The sequence below is a fragment of the Mytilus californianus genome, unplaced genomic scaffold (genome assembly GCF_021869535.1).
Source record: "Mytilus californianus isolate M0D057914Y unplaced genomic scaffold, xbMytCali1.0.p SCAF_6, whole genome shotgun sequence".
Classification (NCBI taxonomy): domain Eukaryota; kingdom Metazoa; phylum Mollusca; class Bivalvia; order Mytilida; family Mytilidae; genus Mytilus; species Mytilus californianus.
In genome coordinates, this window is record NW_026262712.1 from 96,419,558 (window position 1) to 96,441,065 (window position 21,508).

At 31.8% G+C, this 21,508-nt stretch overlaps 1 protein-coding gene across 1 annotated transcript in view; it reads left to right on the plus strand.

Annotated features, from left to right (window-relative positions):
* Positions 1-21,163, plus strand: part of LOC127704619 (uncharacterized) — a 47,093-nt gene extending 25,930 nt beyond the window's left edge. The window contains exons 22-37 of the mRNA XM_052208737.1: positions 394-547; positions 1,665-1,843; positions 2,237-2,380; positions 2,893-3,055; positions 5,693-5,837; positions 6,773-6,894; positions 7,245-7,387; positions 8,002-8,149; positions 8,316-8,519; positions 9,853-10,059; positions 11,286-12,059; positions 16,289-16,501; positions 17,089-17,184; positions 18,716-19,047; positions 19,317-19,524; positions 20,730-21,163. Coding sequence (XP_052064697.1) covers positions 394-547; positions 1,665-1,843; positions 2,237-2,380; positions 2,893-3,055; positions 5,693-5,837; positions 6,773-6,894; positions 7,245-7,387; positions 8,002-8,149; positions 8,316-8,519; positions 9,853-10,059; positions 11,286-12,059; positions 16,289-16,501; positions 17,089-17,184; positions 18,716-19,047; positions 19,317-19,524; positions 20,730-21,007 — 3,510 coding nt within the window. The 3' untranslated portion in view covers positions 21,008-21,163. The remainder of the gene's footprint in view (positions 1-393; positions 548-1,664; positions 1,844-2,236; positions 2,381-2,892; positions 3,056-5,692; positions 5,838-6,772; positions 6,895-7,244; positions 7,388-8,001; positions 8,150-8,315; positions 8,520-9,852; positions 10,060-11,285; positions 12,060-16,288; positions 16,502-17,088; positions 17,185-18,715; positions 19,048-19,316; positions 19,525-20,729) is intronic.
* The last annotated feature ends 345 nt before the right edge of the window (positions 21,164-21,508 follow it).

Here is a 21,508-nt window from a genome sequence, read left to right on the forward strand (position 1 = left end):
GTAACTAGTAAAACATTTATAGAAATAATAATTCACTACATAGTCAATATTCAGGAAATCCTGTATATTTTTTATTTTATAATAAGAATAAAACAGATAATAGAGAATTGAAAAAATAACCAATGTTCTAATTAAGGAAAACATTTCTGGATAGGATTCATTATCACAAAAGAAGAAAAAAAAACACCTTTGAAAAATTTGAAATTACTTTAAAGGTACATCTGATAGATAATTTGATTAATTTGAAAGTTTGTGTTAAGGTGATGTCATGTCACTATAAGTTGATCTTGATCTTTGATAGTTAACACATATAATTGTACAATATTCATATTTCCTAATATATTCATATCAGAGAATCGCATACTTTTTTAATGCAATCTATCATTTATTTAGTTAAACGGCATAGTGAGGGAGTATACATTTTCACAACTTGATTTACATGATGGTGGAAATTATACAATCAAGGTTATAGTTTGTAATGGTGCCAAAGTATGTGTTGAAGATGAATCGAAAGGAATTATAGTAGACAGTTCACCACCTACACCAGGTAATCTTTATAGGAAGAGAACACTTAAGATTTGCAAGTTGGCATTAGTTTTTGCAGTATTCTTGGTAATGCTGCTTACAGTGTGTATTCATAAGGTTTTTTATTTAAAAAAAAGGGAAGAATAAAAAGTAGAGGTTACAAACAACATCATGTCTAATGAATAATGATAGCTGAATAATGGAAATACCCTAGAAATGTAGACTTATTAATGATGGAAAAAATGTTATATGACTAACACATACAATAATTATGCAGTAAAGGTTTTGATATTTTAAGGATTACAGAACATCTAAGGTAGTTAAATCTTTAAAAATGAGCTGAACGTTTTAATCAGATACTATTAGTAAAAAGAAATCAAGCTTCTCGATGATCAAAATTATAGTTTGTCAAACTGCTATATATCCAATAAGATTATTCCTGTAAATTGCATGGTTAGAATTCCTAAAAAAATTTATATTCTTTAAACAGCTCAAAGTAATTATTTTGTCAAAATTTCATGAAAATTAAACGAGTCAAATCTATTCTAATCAACATATTGGAAGGAAAGTCTAACCCTCAAAGCTGTAAATATGACACCCAATATCTGTAACATGTCAAGATTACTCTCTAATGTACACTTATCTCAATCTTTGTGTGTGTGTGTGGGGGAGGGTTGCAAGACATATCAATAATTGTTTTATTCACTTATATGGAACAAGAATAAGTATGCATTCAACATATATATTTTGTTTCTTACATAGATATATTGTACATTAATTCAAGTGTCTATCTAGAATAAAAACAAAATTGCATCCTAAGGTGAAACGGATAGACGGTCCAATTCATAAAGCTTGTAATTTCGTTTTTTCTTCTTTTCTTATTTTTTATATAAACCCGTACAGCTGTAAAATAAAAATAAGGAGATGTGTTATTATTGCCAATGAAAATCGCATATAAAAGACTGTGAAACAATTCAACTAGTAAACTAACGGCTTGATATATACCAAGCTTTCAGAAACACATTAGATGTCTTTCTATGCCCCATTACCTCATAGTGCAAATATATTGATGTAAATCTTTTAAATAAAAATTATAGTCAAGGGTAGACATGTGTATTTAAATCGTGTTGTAATATTAGGCATGTTTGCTATCAAAACTGACCATGCAGCAAATCTTCATCGTCATGTTAATGGTTGGATGACCTGGTCAAGATATAAGCTTTGGGTGTCATGGTTGGGATTTACAGACCTTCATACTGGAATCGACAGGTACTTTGTATCCATCGGTAGCAAGTACATGACGGATGATTTTAATAAGGTAAGAGTAAACCCATATTATGAGTAATATGCAAGCATAAGGAGTCATATCAGATGATATTACAAAACTCTTAAATTATTGATTTTGTAAACATCTCCCTTTGAATATGTCATAATAGATCTGTTCAAGGACCATGGACATGACATAATGAAATGTTGAAAAAGACATTGATAGATCAAGACAAACATATAAAAGACAAAATAACAGCCCTCGACCGTACAGGAACACAAATGATTTGAATAATCTGAACAGAACACTTCTGCTTGGAAAGTACATGACTGTGTAATATCTCTTGTAAAACAACGAGTAAAAAAAAATCACTTTTGTCATCTTCAATTTAAACATGACCGGGACAGTTAATTTGACTACATGTATTTTTATTTCATACTGAAGATCTCTGGTTCACCACAGGAATTTTTGCATAATCAGTCAGGAATTGATAAACAAGATGAAGGATTTGTTCAAACATTTGAAGTTGATACGAAAAATCTGGCCAAGTTTGAAAACGTATTTATAAGCGTCTGGGCTGAAAACCAGGTAACAGTATTATCACTTTTAGTGTATGAAATTATAGTGTAAATTGCTGATGTTATAACGCACATACAGAAAATTAGAAATGGTAGTCAGAAAACGTATAGAAAACCTTTCATATAATACGGAACCTTTTCCGATTGTTTTTTTTCCTTACGTATCAACAATTAGGGGACGACTTTTAAAAGCTTATATATTATATTTCCTTTAGAATCAAAACTGATTAATATATTTAAAGGTGATTCTCCCTAAGCAGTAATAAGCCTACAAAACATTTAATTCTTACAAATCAAACCTAGCTTAAAGCAGTATACATCGTTTGAAAATTAACCTCACATAATTGATTTAATACTGAAATATCGATAAAAAGGTTATATGTGGAAAACGTCAGTGACGCAGCAACTCGACAACAACAATAACAAACCAGACCCCGATAAATAAACATGTTTAGTATTTGTATTAGGTTAGCGACAACACAGTTGAGTGAAATCTGATGACATTTTTTGCATCATTGACAGATCGGATTACAAAGTAAAATGATTCATTCTCAATTTAAACTTGTGCCTGGAGGTTCATTAGAATTGATAAGGAGATGTGCAGCTGTCACGTGTGAGGGACATTGTGTTTGTGCTGCACAAGGACAACGATGCTCAAAAAGACCATGTCATGATGTTACTAAAGGTATTTTCCAAAAGTGATTATGTATATTTTAATTCTACATGGATATATTCTATTTAAGCAATATCCGTCAAATACGTCCTCCTCTGTAACCATGATATTTGTCAGGCGCATATTTCAACTGCAAACTACAAATGATTTATTCTTAAAAACTACATAAAATTTGCACCTTTTTATACATGTTTACACTCGCTGCAATTGTTTGCACGTTAAACCCGCTGAAATTGTTTGCACCTGTCCTAAATCAGGAATCTGATGTTCAGTAATTGTCGTTTGTTGATGTGGTTCATAAGTGTTTCTCGTTTCTCGTTTTTTATATAGATTAGACCGTTGGTTTTCCGTTTGAATGGTTTTACACTAGTGATTTTTGGGGCCCTTTATAGCTTGCTGTTCGGTGTGAGCCAAGGCTCCGTGTTGAAGACCGTACTTTGACCTATATTGGTTTACTTTTATAAATGTTGACATGGATGGAGAGTTGTCTCATTGGCACTCATACCACATCTTCTTATAACTATTTACAGATTAAAATTAATTTATGTTGTTCCAGTTTGTATTTATTGCCAAACAATATTTAGAGGGAAAAAGTAAAATAACAAAAATACCGACTCCAAGAAGAATTCAAAACGGAAAGTCCTCATCAAATGGCAAAATAAAAAGCTCAAACACATCAAACGAAAGGAAAACAAATGTCATGTTCCTGACTTGGTACAGAAACTTCCATTTGTAGAAAATGGTGAATTAAACATTGTTTTATAGCTAGCTAAACCTCTCACTTGTATGCAAGTCGCATACAATTCCATTATATGAATAACAATATGTGAACAAATCAAATAGTCATGACAGATAAAAATTTCAATAATTGGGTTACAGCAGTCAACATTGTGAAAACAGTCTTTACTCATTTTAATAGGAGAGTAAAACCTAATAAATCAGCAATGTCTCAGACGAGTTAAAAGATCAGTGCTTATCATTAATTTGTAGAGGAGTTATGTCCCTTTTAAGTATAATTTATTTCGAAAATAGCACTCTGACGTTTACATTTTTTGTAGGGTTTTTATAAAAAAAAAGTTTAAAAGAATAAATATAACAGTAACTTGAGCTATAACCCTTCAGATGAGGTATGTGCATTGGCGGGGGACATCGGACCAAAATCCTTATCTATATGGGTTAACATGCGATTGTCTCATGTAATAGTTTTTGCTAAAAGTATTCCTGCATAATTTGAAGATACATATTTCATGTGATTCTAATGCGATCTGAAAAATGTTTAACTGCGATTTAGTGAAATGTGCAAGCGTTGATGATCACTATTGTTCGGTCAGTTAGTCATCATTTTAAGTATGATGTATATAAAAATAAGGAGATGTTGTATGATTGCCAATGAGGCAACTATGCATCAGAGTTCAAAGGAAGTGGATGAACGCAATTATAGGCCATCAAACGACCTTCAGCAATGAATAACCAACCGTATTGTTTGCTATAAAATGCCCAGATATGAACAATATGAAACAATTCAATCGAGAAAACTAACGGCCTAATCTATAACAAAGCAATTTCAGAAAAAAACAAATATGACACACATGAACAAACCTCAACCACTGTACTACATATTTCTGACTTGAGACAGTCACATACAGAATGTGGCTGGGTTTAGCATGTTTGTGAGCGCTCAACCCTCCCTCCAAACCTAGGAGAGTGGTGTAACAGCACAACACAACAAAACATGTAAAAATCAGTTGCAATATGCTTAACTCACAATATCGATTCGAGGCACAGAAACAGAAAGCACCGACATAAGAGTACTAGCAGTTACTGAAAGATAGTTCAAAGCCAATTACAACTAAAAATTCATATTCTCTCAGACTTAAGTTTTGTCTAACTTTTAAACGACCTTTGAATATAGAACAGCACACTAATTAACTATTTAATAACTATTTTATTTCTCCGGTTAGAAAATATATTAATGTCAATCGTTCAATATTATTCAAAACGAAGTCTTACATACAAGTCTTATTTATGAATATACTAGAAGATGCCCTCGAAATCGAGGTACAACTGGGCAAGTGTTGAAAGAAAGAGTGTGGACACAGTAATAAGGTGGACACAGTAAGGATTTGGACACGGTTAATGCATTTAATTCTATTTCTTTAAAGAGATGAAAATGAAGAAACATAATGCAAAAGACCCCATTCATCTCGGTTGGAAATTAAAAATATTAAATACCCTTAGAAAAAGTGTTGCAAAGTGTGATTTTCAGTAGTTTTTTACCCTTTTAACTCAATAACCGTATGAGCTACGTAAAATCCGTTGACATTACCGAAAAGGATCAAAATGAGTAACACAATGGAAAAAATCTCATCTAAATCGGATGAAAAATAAAATAAAAGTCGACTTATCATGCTCGAAAGCGTATGAGACACGGATCGATAACGGTCTCTGAGTTTAAATATTTTCTCAAAATTTGGCGTTTTCTGTGGAACAAAGATTGTTTCAAAGACAAATTTAGGAAGTACAAAACACTACATTTATACTTCACATCACAAATATTTCCGACTTTGTATGGTTTCAGAGGAGTTGCGGTTCAATGAAATCGGTCTCTTCCTTTAGTAGTATAGATTATCAAACCTGCTTTTATTTCAGCCAACAATAACAACCTACTTGGCATATACGACATTACAAATATCCAGGCATCCTCTCCCTTTAGTGACATAAAGTACACGCCATCAAATGTCGCTCTGGCTGCCAAATGGCATGTTATTCAGGCACAAGGCTTGAGGCCTCTGTGGTAAGTTGGCTCGACATTTTTAATTTAGTGACTACATATTTCCTCATAGGAGTTCGTGTCCTGAATTAAAGAAGTATTTTCTGTTCTACGTGTACCCTATCCGTAGAACAGAAAAAAGTACCAAGTGAATAGATGAATGATTGGTTAGATAATTGATAACTTAAATGTTTTGAATTGTCGGTCAGGTGTTACGAAATGAGATCTAAACCACTTAAATTACTCGTACTTATCTGTATCACCCTCTTGAGTCAAGTCTTTGTAAATAATATTGTTGTCACCCATGTAGACCTTTTAATGTATGATTCATTCTAATTGTCATAATATAGCATGTATAATTGATTATTCCTGATTTACTTGATATATTTACGTGATACATCAATCATTTATCTTTTCCAATACTTCAATTTAAGATTTGTTTGTATTTCATGTTTTTTTTTCCTGTAGAGTTGTTTGATGTTTGTCTGTTATAATACAGTTTCAGTTGGCATCCGAATTCTAATACGCCATTGGATATTCAAATGTTTTAATGCTGGAAATTCACGGCAATATTTTTTTTTTAACATATAAGTTAATGTAGAAATTTTCGGATTTGTTTTTGACATTTAAAGGTTTATAAAAGAGCAAATCAAATATAAGTACATGTATACATAAAGTGTAACGATCTTCAGTACTTTTGGTCATATAGCTCTTCAATTGTTTCGGTTCTTATACATCTTTGGCTTTCAAATATTCGGCTTTGAGCGTTCCTGATGAAGGAGAATCCAGAAAAGCGCTTCGGACGCATTAAATTTGTAATGTGTTGTTTTCATTTTTTTCAATAATATCCTAAACTTCTGTCAAATTAAATATACTTTTGATTGCAATCTCACCATAATCCTTTGTTATATCTACCTTGCCAAGAATGAAATGTTTCAAATAGAATATTTATGATTAAGGTATGAATGGACAGCAGGATATGCAGGTAAAGATGAACCAGAAGGCATCTTTGATAATTTAAACGACGATGTCTGGCATCATGCAGGGCAAACAAACCAAGCAATATTGAGCATAAAACGAGGTAAATTTTTATTTTTCAGTTGTATCAAATATTTGTTGATTGTTATTAGATAAAAAGAAATGAAATTGGATCTAATTTATAAAATGATCACTAAAAAATTCATTATTTATATAATCTGGCGTTATTATCGGAATTTCATAGCTCATCCGAGATTGGGATAGTTTATAAAATGATCAATTTTCGTTTTTCATCAAACACAATCTACCTCAATATTTTTAAATGTGCTTCCAAAAAAGTTTCTGCTGTTTGCACATTAACTATTAATTCTGCAGTATTTTTCTTAAGTGCATTTTATTTGTTTTGAATGTTGTTGTCTGAACCTTTGTTCACTTTTCATGTTATGAATGCAGGTCAAAAGTTGAAAGAATCACCAGTATCGTATGCGATGTTTGTGAGAGCATGGTATGATCACGACACGTATGCAGACTTTAAAACAGATGGAATATTAGCTATGTCAACTCCTCTTCCCAAGCGGAAAATCAAAGGATCGGCGGTTGGTATTTCTAATTCAAATTTCCTATTCACGAATATTAAGAAAATAATTACTTCAAACTGAAAAATCGCTTTAATCGAAAATTTCTTGAATTGCACAGACAAATGAAACAAAATAAAAGATGTTTGAAGCACTTATATTTTAACCTTCAATATATGATATAGGATTTGTTCTCAGAGTTTAAATGACATGCATAGATGGATAAATAGATAATTAAGATTTTTTTTTCTCAGTAAACATGTGGCCTTGGTGGCTGAGTGGTCTAAATAGTCGAACATATATCACTAGCCTGTCAACACTGAGGCTGTGAGTTCGAATCCGGCACGTGGCAGGTGCGTTCGATTCCAATCTTGATTGACATGGATTTTCAGTTTTCCTACCGAAAGTCACGGTTCTCTCTGGACACTCCGGCTTCCTCCACCAACAAAACCTGACCGTAACGAAATAGCACAATATTGCTGAAAGTGGCGTTAAACACCAATCAATCAATCAATCAATCTAAGTAAACATGAATTGGTAACTGCTACATCAACATAATCGTTATTTGCTAATTGTCGGAATTCTGATTTTCTAATTTGTTATATTAAAACTTATTTGATGTCCTACCATTAAAGGTTGTGGAACAAATACCAGGTCACTGGAAAAAAGATATAGATTACATCAAACCTGGAGCTCCTTTCACTATCAAATGGACGAACGTGTTTAAAGATGATGCCAATATCATTGACAAGTTTAAAGTGTACCTAAGTACATATCCAGGAGGTATGATTTCAAACTGTTTTTTTTTTACACTTCATTTTACTAAATGTTGCATTCATTCACTTTGTTTAATGTCAATTCACTTTTCAAAAGAAGTATAATGGTTTAAGACTATCAAATTAGCTACTTGTGTATTGTATTAGAAATAATGAAATAAAATGTGTTAAAGGTCATGATATCCATGTAGTGGAATTGGATCTACCCGGAACCATAACGTCTCATAACATCAGCCGAGTGCCGTTATCTCCAGGGAAATTATTTTACAGTAATGTTGTGGGATACAGCTACTCTGGTATCCATGCTACTGAAACATCCGACGGCATCATGGTTGACTCTCTGCCACCAGTAACTGGTACTGTCTATGATGGTATAGGTTAGTTTTATAAATAGACTCTACCAATATTCAAACGCGGATCTAGTTTCATTTTAATTATGTCATATACATGTGTGATCTTTTGTGTGAAGGTAAATCCAGAAAAGCGCTTCGGACGCATGAAATTATTAAACGTGCTGTTTTAAAATATTTTTGGGAAAATATGCTTTCCAGTTAACCTTTTACAACGTAATGTTGTTTTATTATGAATCATTAGTGAAACATAGTTTCTCTGTATTTTCAATTGTGTGGTGAATTACAACAAATAAAACTCAGCCACTAGCAAAAATGTATCTGTTGCATTGTATGATATCATTGTTATGTCAGCACCAATGTTATAAAATTATGATTATCGCGTACCGATTCACTAAAACAGATATATGCATCATCATAAGGAGTAGTATGTGGTACGCTATATGCTGGCTTAGAACGCTTTTGTGGTATCGTTGCCACTGTCCTGACAGCCTTTTTCTTATCAATATAGTAATATCCGTCTTTAATAAATATAACGTGCGTGTCTGTTAGGTTCAACACTATTCCCTTCTATTGTGGAACTATCAGTGTCTATTGCTGTTATGCTTCGTACAAAATGAAGTGCGTGTAACCATAAGAGTGTCAAGTATTATAGACCAAACAGTATATTGTTTATGCACATTATATTAGCCAGCGCAACTTGGATTGGTAGAAGAAAGCTCTATGACTTTGTTTCAATTAAATCACAAATGGCAGAAAATTGCGTTCCATCCATTACCAAAATGGAATCCCTTATCAAAGCACGGCTTGTTAAGAAATATTAAAAGTCGCTCCGGAAAAAAGATCAATGGTCGTGTATAAGAACTGAATACAAATCATACTTCAAATAACAATGTCCTGCTAGCTACCAACATTCCGGAAGTGTACAGATCTGGAGAGAGACGAGTTTTTGAACTGGCAGTATTGAAATAAAGGTCAATATATATACAAAAATTGTATTAGATACAGTGCATGCCATGGGATCCATTATTAACATTATATGTGACTATATGTGGGAATATATGGATTTGAAGTAATTTTCTAAACTTGAAAGATTTCTGCATTTTTAGTCTATGAGTCAATAGAAAAGAAAGTAAAAGGTTAGTGAGTATCCATCCATGACATAAAATCGTATCATGCGAAGCAAAAAACACGAAAAGCAAAGGCTTGGCGCTTTTATAACTGTTACTCACCTCAAAGTCATAGTGAGGCTTAAAAAAGTATAATAGCAGAAATGTCTTATATCTTATTTTTCAGTTTGTATTGTCTTGTATTTAAAGTTCCAACAGGCATATAACATTGAACTGTTATTGGTTTTTAGGAATACACGACACAGAATATCAGAATAATTCAGAATTGGTCGGAGCTTCGTGGCATGGTTTTTCTGATCGAGATTCGGGAATAACCAATTACATGTGGTGTGTACAAACTAAATCTGCTGTTGAACCTTGCGATATTAGAGTTTGGGAAAATGTCGGGATTCACCATTCTGTATCCAGGGTCGTTAACAGTTCATACATAAATACAGGTAAAATTGGTAAATTATTGTTGACAGGTGATAACTTAGGAATAATGAATAATAAGTTAACTGTAGAGTAGCCAAAATTACTATAGGTAAAACTGAACATATATATATATATGTATATGGTATGATCTTGCATCCTGGATATTTTAGGAATATCATTGGTTAAAAGTAAACACGTGGATACCCTGTATATTTTAAAAAAGGTTTAAAGACACATATTTTTAGACTGGCGTACTGTGATGTGTAAGACCTGTGATATTTATTTATTATTCTAACAGTTTAAGTGATAGGGCCTTTTTTTTATTTTATTTAAATTTTTAATTTTTAGTTTTTAAGTTTTTATTTAAGAGACAGTTTTATTTATTTTTTCTCTGTGTTTTACTGGTTAAATTTCTACCTTATATTTTCTCTTAGCTAAGTGAATAAATCCTTTAATGCAAATGTCTATAGGTTTTACTTGTGTATATACCGCAGGGAATGTAAATACTTATAATTTTCATCATTATTTTATTTAATTTTGGTTGACTGTTATATTCTGATATGTTTTTATGGTATTCATTGTGATATATATATCCCCTTTCAATGCTTTTAATTTACATCATTATTCTATTTAATTTCTGTTTCATTCTTATGTTCATATATATATATATATATATTTGCTATTATTGTATGCATTGTGATATATATTTTCCTTCAATTTTAATTGCATGACATTGAAGAAAAATCTGAAACGTTTCGCCCAAACAACAGATGACGAAACTGATGAAATGAACGACTGAAAATAAATGCAGAAAACACATTAAAGCTAACAAGTTGTTATTGTTGGCATTTGTTTTTGTATAATCCAATGGAGGTAGGTTCTTAATATTGATGATTTGATTTGATGATCCCTTTAAAAGGCCACTAGTTTAAATGTCACATGTTAAGATATTCGGTAAGATAAATTCGTTACACAGTGTGCTAGTGACATAATGGGATATATATGGAGGCAGTAACATTTTTTTGGGGTTCGAGCTTCGCTCTCATCCTATTATGGAACTTACTGAGTCCATATATATCGTATTAGGTCACTCGCACTGTAAAACTACTAGTATGGGAAACCATCACATAACGTTTCCAGGAAGTTAAACAAAAACAAGTGTCATATCCCATAAAGAAATGCGATGTATGTAACATCTAACGACATGAGAAAATGCCGTTGAACAATTTCTGTCAATTTATTTATTCAGGAGAGAAAGTTGAAAGTCTAGTGTATGCAGTAGACGGTATCGGATATAGATCTAAAACATCTAAATCAAATTGCGTCATGATTGACACTACGCATCCAGGACCAACACTTATGGAACATTTGGATCACAACATTGCAACAAATCCTTCGTTTGAAGACATGAATGGTCAAGCATTTGATTGGGATAATATAACCAATGTAAATTTTTGCAACAACATTGTTTATGCTTTACAATGGAATAACTCATTAGGAAGTTGTGTAGGAGTTTTAAAATCGGATAAAAATGTAGCTATAGACGGAAGGTCATTCGTATTTGTTGAAGGACAGATATCACAGTCATTAGAAAATTTAAATGTTGGACATTTATATCGTGTGACGTTTGTAACAGCCCATCCTCCGATTCTTGGTGCTGTTTTAGCAAATAAAGAGGGTTATATAGAATTAGGTAATACAAAACACGTTTTTATGGTCTATACAAAACAGGATAAACACGGAAGTGCATCTAAAGAGTTAAACTGGCACCATCATACATTCTACTTTCGTCCTTCCACAACAACAGAAACAATCAATCTTGGCAGCATGACTGGACATACTGGTATTCTTTTCGATGACGTGAAAATTCAGGAAACTATTCTTCATAATCAAGACGAAGCACATAAAAATGGCAAACATATTCACGCACATGTGGTGGCTCTACATCAGTGGTCGTCCATCCATGCCTCCTGGAGTTTTTTTGATCCAGAAAGTCCAATAGTAGATTATATGTGGGCTATAGGTAAATATAATGTAACCCTTTCTGGACCCATTGTATAAAAATATTACATAAACGTGTTATTGCTGATGATCCCAGAAGATCGTTGGCTGTGTTCAAGGGCCATAACCTTTATCAGTTTACTAGGTGAATCGAAATGTGCTTACAGGTGTTGGAGAAATTGACAACTTTGTGGAATGTGCAAGGCACTCTTTTATCAATAATGAAAAAATGTATTTGATATTCATTAGAGAAACAGATTCTTACATAGTTACTCGTGGATTATCGGATTTAAAAAAATCTCGATAGTTAAATTATCAATTTTAAAGTCCTCGTTTAGGCTCGGTCTATAAAATGCGATAATTTAACTATCTCGATTGGATCAATCCAATAATCCACTGGTACCAATCTAGATTTTTTTTTACATGTAAATAAATATAACAAATATTTTCACCTAAGTATGATTTATATGCTAAATTTAGACATCAACACGCATCTTTTAACAATCTCGATTGGATGAATCCGATAATCCACTGGTACCAATGTATGATTTATATGCATCATTTAGACAGCAATCCCAAACAGGCATCAGTTATTTACTTGCAACCAAAAAAAAATATTGATCTTATTTTATCTTTTGGAATTTGTTTGTTTTGTTGCAGGCTGCTAAAAGTACTCATGAAACCATTTCATTCAGCACTGCAATATTAGTGATTGTTTCCTTCGACTTAATTTCAATCAACAATCCCATAAACGATACAAAAAATACGACCGTTCATATCGTCAGAAATTAATTTTAATAGACCTTCATTGCAGAAAAAAGAAACATTTAATATTGTTTGAAACTGTACTTTGACGAATTCCTAAACAAAAAGCGTCAGATGAAATGCTTGTATTACAAACAAAAGTTAAAACTTGCATTCATTAACTAAGACAGTTAAAAATCCCAAGAAAGATAAATCTCCGGGAAGGGATGGGATTATATCGGAATTTTATCAAATATACTGGGACCTTATCAAAACGGTTTTCACTGAAGTAATAAAGGAAGTATTTGACGAAATTGAACTCAGTAAATCGCCAAGGATTGTTAACTTGACTACATAAGGGAGGGGAACTAGAACTAATAAAAAACTGGAGATCTTTAAGCTTGATGAATACGGCTTATAAAATTATATCAAAGATGTTGGCAGAGCGTCTTAAACCATTGTTAAATAAAATTATTCACCCGGATCAAAAAGGGTTTGTAAAGGGGAGAAATATAAGTGATTGACTTTTACAGGATATTATTGAATATGTAGAAAATGAGGATATGGAGGGATTAATTATATTTCTAGACAAACAGAAAGCTTTTGATAGAGTCGAATGGGGATGGCTGATAAAGGTTACGGAGGGTTTCAATTTTGGTAATAACTTTTGTAGCTTGACAAAAATGCTATTTAAAAATGCCAACACTTGCATTAAAACAAATGGGTTTCTGTCTAAATCCTTTTCAATAAGCAGATCAATAAGACAAGGATGTTCCCTATAGCCCCCTTTTTATACATAATACAAGCGGAACCAATGGCGTGTGCCATTCGCGCAAATGTAGAAATACAGGGAATTGAAATACCAACGGAAAACGGACTTATTGAAACTAAATTATCAATGTTTGCGGACGATACACAACTTATAAACAAATCCGAACAATCGGCTGAAAAAGCCTTTGAAAAATTGGAAATATTTAAATGGCCTCCGGCTCCAAAATTAACTTCGATACAACTAAGGGTTTGTTTATTGGGAGACTAAAGGGCAAGAAACCAAGATTAAAAAAAATATATCCTGGATCAAGGATAGCATAAAAGATTTAGGAGTCCACCATGGTTATAATATTAATAACAATAGAATATGGGATTCCATAATTGGCAAGATAAAAAACTGTATTCACGTTTGGAAAACAAGAAATTTAACTTACAGAGGTGAAGTATTGATTATAAAAAACCAATTAATACCGATTTTCGGATACGAGGTTGAGATGAGGGGTATACCTAACGAATCTGAAAAAGAAATAAACTCGCTTTTCTGGGATTTTGTTTGGGGCTCTAAAGTCAGCCGTGTTCACAGAAATTTATGTTGTCTGGAAGAAAATTTAGTGGGATCAAAATGATAAATTTGGAAAGTTTCATAAAAAGCAAACATATAAAATTAATTTATAAAATTTTAGAAAGTACAACACAAAGTTGGAATGCAATTGCCAAATACTGGCTTAAACATTTTGACAAAAAATTTGGTATTGAATATTTTATATGTACCTATAAAGATCTGAATGGAATTAATATTAAGTATATGTCAAATTTCTACCAAAAGGCGGTTACCGCATGGTGTGAACTTTACAGTAAAATGACCGAACGTTAAAAACATAGTATTCTTGAAGAGAATATATTTGGTAACAACACTATAAAATGGAAAGGAAAACCTTTGTTCTTCCCTTCCTTTACCAAGAGTCATATCGCCAAAATTAAAGATGTTTGAAATAATGAAACGGAAACCTTTTACTATAATAAACATATATTTGACAAACTTATAGATAAACTAAATTCGATATGCGAATACAATTTAATAAAGAAAGAAATCCCCAATGATTGGATTAACGAACTTAGAAGCGCCATTAGTGATCCAACAAATTTGAAGCACATAAAAATCCAGAATAACAAAATATATGATACGAAAAGAAATTGTATACCCCCAGAAAAAAATTCAATTAAAATCATTACAAAAATTACTAAATAAATGTACTAGTGCAAAATGTGAAATTAAATGGAACAGAACATTTAATACGGAACTAGACTGGCAATCAGTTTGGAAAAAGCTACACAAGCTGCCTGAATCAAACAATATTTTTCCAATTTCAATGGAAATCACTACATAATATTCATTACACTGAATCTAAATCGTACCAAATGCGAAAGTCCGATGTCTTATGTAACTTATGTGGCAATTTGTTTGAAACCCAAGGGCATCTATTCTATTATTGTTGTAAAATTCAAAGAATCATTGAAGAAATAAAAAGATTGCTATATCTGTGCATAGATATAAAGCTTAACTTTGAGGTCCAAAACATGATCATTTGATATAATCAAGATCTTGATAAAACGCAAATAAATATTGGAAATGTTATAGTGTATTTTGGAAAATTTAGTATTTGGAAAGGTCGGAACGACATTAAATTCAACAAAACAATATTTAATGAAGCATCCATTCTCCGTATTTTTAAGAAAGATATGAATGATTTTATCACAATGACCGCTAAATCAAACAAAAAGAATTTTTCGGAATAGACAAACTTGAACATTTATCTCAAATATTGTAATCACTATTAATAGTCGAATTTGACATCTTGTTTATTCTTTGCTCATTATGCAGAATTATATATATAATTATGAAAGAACCTGTGCCCCGGTATTATAGCTATATTTATCATTTGAATACAAAACGCACACTTTGAACTAGTATATGGTTTACACCTCCATTTACAAACAACCGCCATTATTTATATAAGTTAATTGTATACTTTATATTTAATACATATTAATATTACATACTATATAATTGTATTACTTTTTTGTACTAGTATTTTACTCACCACAGACTGTGTTTATTCATAAGTGAACATACATTTATTTCTCAAATAATCCTTCATCGAAAATTCTGTTGATTGAAGCACGTGTTTTGGCTATGTCAATATCTAACAGGCATTTAACCGGGAACACAATTTAAATAACAAAAGATTTTATAATTGGTTGTCTCTTTTTTACACGAGCTCGGATTGAACTTTAAATAGTGCAAATGGTTAGAAAGAAAATAATATAAATAACTATTATAAATAATTCTATAATTGTATCGTAAAAGGATAAAATTATATGAAAATGCAAGATTTCAATGGGAAGAATACAGTAATTAATTATAAACAGATGCTGTTTTTTTTATATATATATATTGAATATACATTATATAGAGTTTTTCTTTTTTTTACACCCATTTGTATTTTCCCTGGCAAATGGGATATGTTAAATGAAAGCAGGGACCCCTCTGTCAGCTGCCTTGGACTGCTTAGGGTATATGTATTCCAGAGAATTTAAAATAAAAGATATTACTAAAAAAAAAAAAAAACATTCATAAGTCTGTGAAAAAAAAATAATTATATGATATTTTGGAAGAAAAAAGATTGGTGTGTAATTTAACTGAAAACTTTTATAACTAAATAATTTCTATTCCAGGCTATACAGAGGGAAGTACAGAGGTCCAAGGATTTAAAAGTGTTGGTCTGAATAACTTTGCCTACAATTACAATGTCAGTCTAGCTCATACGTCAGTCATCCATATTACTGTAATAGCTACAAATGCAGCTGGATTACGAAGAGAAGCGCATGCAGAGGATCTTCTCGTGGATTTAACAGCACCAGACATTAGCTTTGTTAATGATGGCATAGGTTTGTGTACTAAACAATGCAAAAAACAAAAAATAAAAAATATACTTGATATGAGGTTTGAGTGTTAAAATTTGGTTAATAAAATATTACTTGTTTTAGATGATTTTATTGAATGAAATGTAATTTTACAAAAACACACAAGTATTTAATCATGCTTCTACTACATGTCAAGTACTGAAAACACTAGTGTCAATTGTTTACATCATTGTGCATTCCCTGATATAGTGTACATCCAATAGTATGTGTGTTCAGCATCACACGAATGATTAACAATGCTTAATGAATATATAATTAAAAAAGCATGGCTTAATTAATTATTTTAGTGTAAAATACTTTCTGAAATAAAGAACTCAACAGGAGGTGGAGCCCTTGTTGGATATGTCGTTAACACATTGTATTTTATGATTATTAAATGTGACTTTTTCGTTACCGTAGCATCATATTTTATCCGAATTTAATGCTGGAAAGGTTTATTGCCAATTTTTAATACATTTTTTCTGTCTAATATTTAAAGCTTTTTTCGATTCTATAAAAGTAAAAATTAATTTTGTATTGAGATGATTTTTGTCTATATCTGCCTGTTGTAGGTTCTGATATAGATGCACAAACTACAGAAGAAGTATCTGCAAACTGGGAGGTACATGATGCTGAATCCGGAATAGATGTCTGTGAGTGGGCAGTTGGTGAGTATATTCATTCCAAATAAAAAAAAAAATGAAAAATACCATGCTTATAACAATGTCCACCTTACGCGCTTTCCGTCTTCAAAAGACTCATCAGTGACACTAGCATAAAAAAGTTTAAAAAGGTCAAATACAGTACGAAGTTGAGGAGCATTGAAAACCCAATATTCTGATAGATTTGGCCAATTACAGTTAAGTTAATCTAATCTTGGGATATAAAATCCTTAGTTTTCAAACAATTTAAAATACTTCTATTTGTGAAATTGCAACAAGATTGATTTATGTTCTTTTACCGGACTTTCTGAATTTCATCAGATATATCCAACCTATATTTTACGGTTCACACCACACACAGTTTGCAATTGAAACTTGTCGTATTTTTAATACCCATATTCTAGAACTTATTATATGGGTCGTGATGTTTGTTCGGACTTTTTATCTTCATATTCCAGATCTTATAAAAGTTGTTTATTCAAACGAACAAAATTATACAGATCAGTTAACCTCAGTTTCTTTACCATTTATTAATTAGCGTTACAAAGGCAAAAGGATTTGATTGTTTTGTCCGTAATATTGCCAGACGCATCATTATAGGCATATAGGCATCAAAGGAGACGGACACAATTTTCATTCAATCAGAAATAATTCCAATGTTATCATTAGTGATACTTAAACTTGGCCTTTCGCTCACAAAAAAACTCAAAATAAATAAGAAAATAAGGAGTTGTGGTGTAATTGCTAGAATGAAGTAATAGTAAGCTTAGGGGACTGTTGTTCAATGGTTATTGTTTGTTGGTGTGGTTCATAGGCGTTTCTCGTTTGTTTCTCGTTTTTTATATGGATTAGACCGTTGGTTTTACTGGTTGAATTGCTTTACACTAATCATTTTGGGGCCCTTTATAGCATGCTGTTCAGTGTGAACCAAGGCTCCGTGTTGAAGGCCGTACTTTGACCTATAATTGAAAATTTTTTATTCATTGTGACTTGGATAGAGAGCTGTCTCATTGGCACTCATACCACATCGTCTTATTTATATTAGGATCTTTTTCGGTAATTATTGAACTTTGACTTTTGGGCTATCACACCACAGTTACAATTTGAGAATGCAACTAATCAGAGATTGTATGACAGAATGTTTGCTTACTTCATTATTTATCATTGTGTGCAGTTCACTATAATATACCCTGATTTTGATTGTATTAGAGTTATTAAACTTTTACTATAATGTTAACCTTTGAAGGACAATGGCACTTAGAATTTAGAAATTGTGGAAACTAACTAAGGTGGATATAAAACATTTTAGTAATTGTGGTATGAAATGAAAGAATAAGGACCTGGTTTCACAGTTGTTCCCTTGCTAAATATGTATTTTGAAAATACTTTAAACTTAAACACAATGCCTATGAATACTAGAAATTGGTGAACTTAATATAGAAAGCAATGTAGCCACGAATGAGGATTTGATACCAAAGTTACGTAGTAATTAAGTTGTGTTAAGTGAACGTTTGAATAATATACGTTTGATTTGCAGGTTATCAGCCGTATGGGAATGAAATACAAACTTTCCAGCCATTAGCAAGAGGAGTGAAAATGATATCAAAAGTATTCCCTAGCAATCAAGTGTCTATGCAGATGATACACGTGACGTTGCGATGTAAAAATAAGGCAGGATTGCAGTCCTCAAAGTCGTCAAATGGTGTTAAAATTTCAAGTCTCCCGCCAAATACTACCTTTGCCGAGGTACAAATTCTACCACACACCTTAACAGAGTACAATCCAAGAGATCATTATCAAGGTGACACAACATCCATTAGGGTAAAATGGACAGGATTTGAGGATTTGACAGGTCTAGATTCCTATCTTGTAAGTGAATTCATATATTTTTATGGTATTTGTCACATATTTGATGTTATCAACATATACTTTATAGTTTGCATTTGCTATAATAAGACATTAATACTTAAAGATTGAAAAACAAATATTCAAAATTCATATGCAATCTTTATTGTTATAGGCATCACATATATAAGTAATGTTTTTCCGATTAGTATGTATGATTTGTATGTCCTTCAATATGATAACCATGACTAATAAAATTCAAGCTAAAATTTAAAATGTCTGCATTGTTTCAGTTGACATTTGAAAGCCATGATCAATCAACATTGATTTCTAAGTCAATAATTGCCGAAAACCAAGACATGTCTTATTGTTTGTTGGATGGATTGGATATATCGAATGGAAACTATTCAGCTAGACTTAATGCTGTAAATAAAATGTACTTAAGGAGTACTCAAGTGTCCTCAGGAATTGTAGTTTCTGAAATGTCGCCATTGTTAATAGGTATGTAATAACATAAAACTCTTGAATCAAATATATATTTGGAAGGAAGACAAGCTTAGCGTCTCCTGCTATGCATGTTTTACCCCCATGCGAATTTAAACTCAATAAAAATGTCACAAGGAAAAATCGGTTAAAAAACAGTTCAAACGACCATATTTGTTTCTAAGATTTAAGACCGAAAAACATGTCGCAGGTGAGTTGAGCCACCGACACATTGTATCGTTGAACCAATTCCTGATGGTGAACGTAAAACGTATTTAAGGTCCATTTTAGTCGTTATTCCTCATAACTCTGTTTGGGCAGTTTTGCTGTTAGAAGCACTTCCCTGTTAATTTTCAGTCCATTGCATAAAGTGTGTACACATATGTACCGTGGACATCGTAAGTTCTGCGTCAAACTTCGAGAACTCCTAGAGCGACTTTGAGAATCAGTTTTAGAAATGCCTTAAATTTTCCTTTTATAAACTACCAATATTTATGTTTCATCCTTTTTGTAGCACGTCCATCTGAAGTTTATAACTCCAAAAACACTACTGAACCTAACAGTTTTAATGATAAAGTCTATTTGTTTAAAATCCCGTTCTCTTTTCTTCATGGTTGTTCATTATCTCATTTGTAAATTCAAATCTTTTGGTCAATAGCGAACGTGATGAAGGTTATAACAAAACTTATATTGTGTGCACAGAAATCAAATGATTTTATCTATTTTCGAACTATATCTGGGATTTGTAGCATAAAGTCATGTTTTTATTTTATTTTGCGTTTAAGGTGCAGATATTTAAAAAACATGTGTTAAACGTTATGAGTAATGATAAGTCTTTAATAGTAAAATGGTACTGCTAATGTTATTAAATGCAATTTACAATCATTAGTTTTTAAGATAGTTAAAGATTTCTTTCTTCCTCTTTTTTAATTAAATAACTGTGTGTTTTCTCTCACTACCTAATCATATTAATTGTCCCATTTGTATCTCAATGATATGCATGAAGAAAGCATATATTATTAGCAGTTTGACGTATAGACAAATTAACGCATCTATTTATTAAAATCGGTGTTATCAATTAAGTTTACACATGATAGAAAAGCTCATACATGGAAAATGCCCAACACATTAATCAATGATAAGTTAATGTATGTTGGCTTCTCAATATATAAAAAATATCAATATGTTTTGTATAATATAATTGTAATTTGTTAATTTTTCAGAGAACCCACATTTGCGGCTTGATTTAGATAACCGTACAATTACGGCATCATGGAAACATCATTTCAAAATACAGCAGCCAACATATTATGAAGTTTCGGCAGGTACGATTCTGGGGGGCGCTGACATCATACAGTGGCAGGAAACAAAAAACACATTCCTAGAATTCCAGCTTCCTCCGAAGATCAAATCAATAAAGGATTTAACGGGATATATATCTGTTCGAGGTGTGTCCGCGAATGGAATGACAACTGTTTTAAATGCTGCTATTAAACTGTGATGAGTGACAATATGTAACACTGATTCCGTCCTTTATAATTGCTGTGATATGTTTAATTTGATTATTGTTGTTTAAAATGCCTTTTGTTATGAAATCATGCAAATAAATTGTACGAATTATGAAACTGTAAATAAAAAGTAAAGGTTTGAAATTAAATTGCTCGATTTGTTCTTTAGGAAGCGTAATGACACTGAATTAGTATTGTGTGTTAAAAAGAAAATATTATAAAAGTTAAGTTTCTAATGCAGCGGACCCTCAGGTAAATAACTTTCTGTCATTCTGTCATTTCACTTTAGATTTAAAAATGAATTGACTTTTTACGGGTAATTGAACTATATACAAGATGAAAAACGATCAATTAACACATGCTATAATGGAATTGGTATCAGTTTGTGTTGCAGCGTTGAATATGTTACACATGATTTTATGAAAGAAATATGTATTTCGGTAACACGAAAAGAAAAGAAAATAGTCGCAACACAATAATCATCTAGAAGTTAA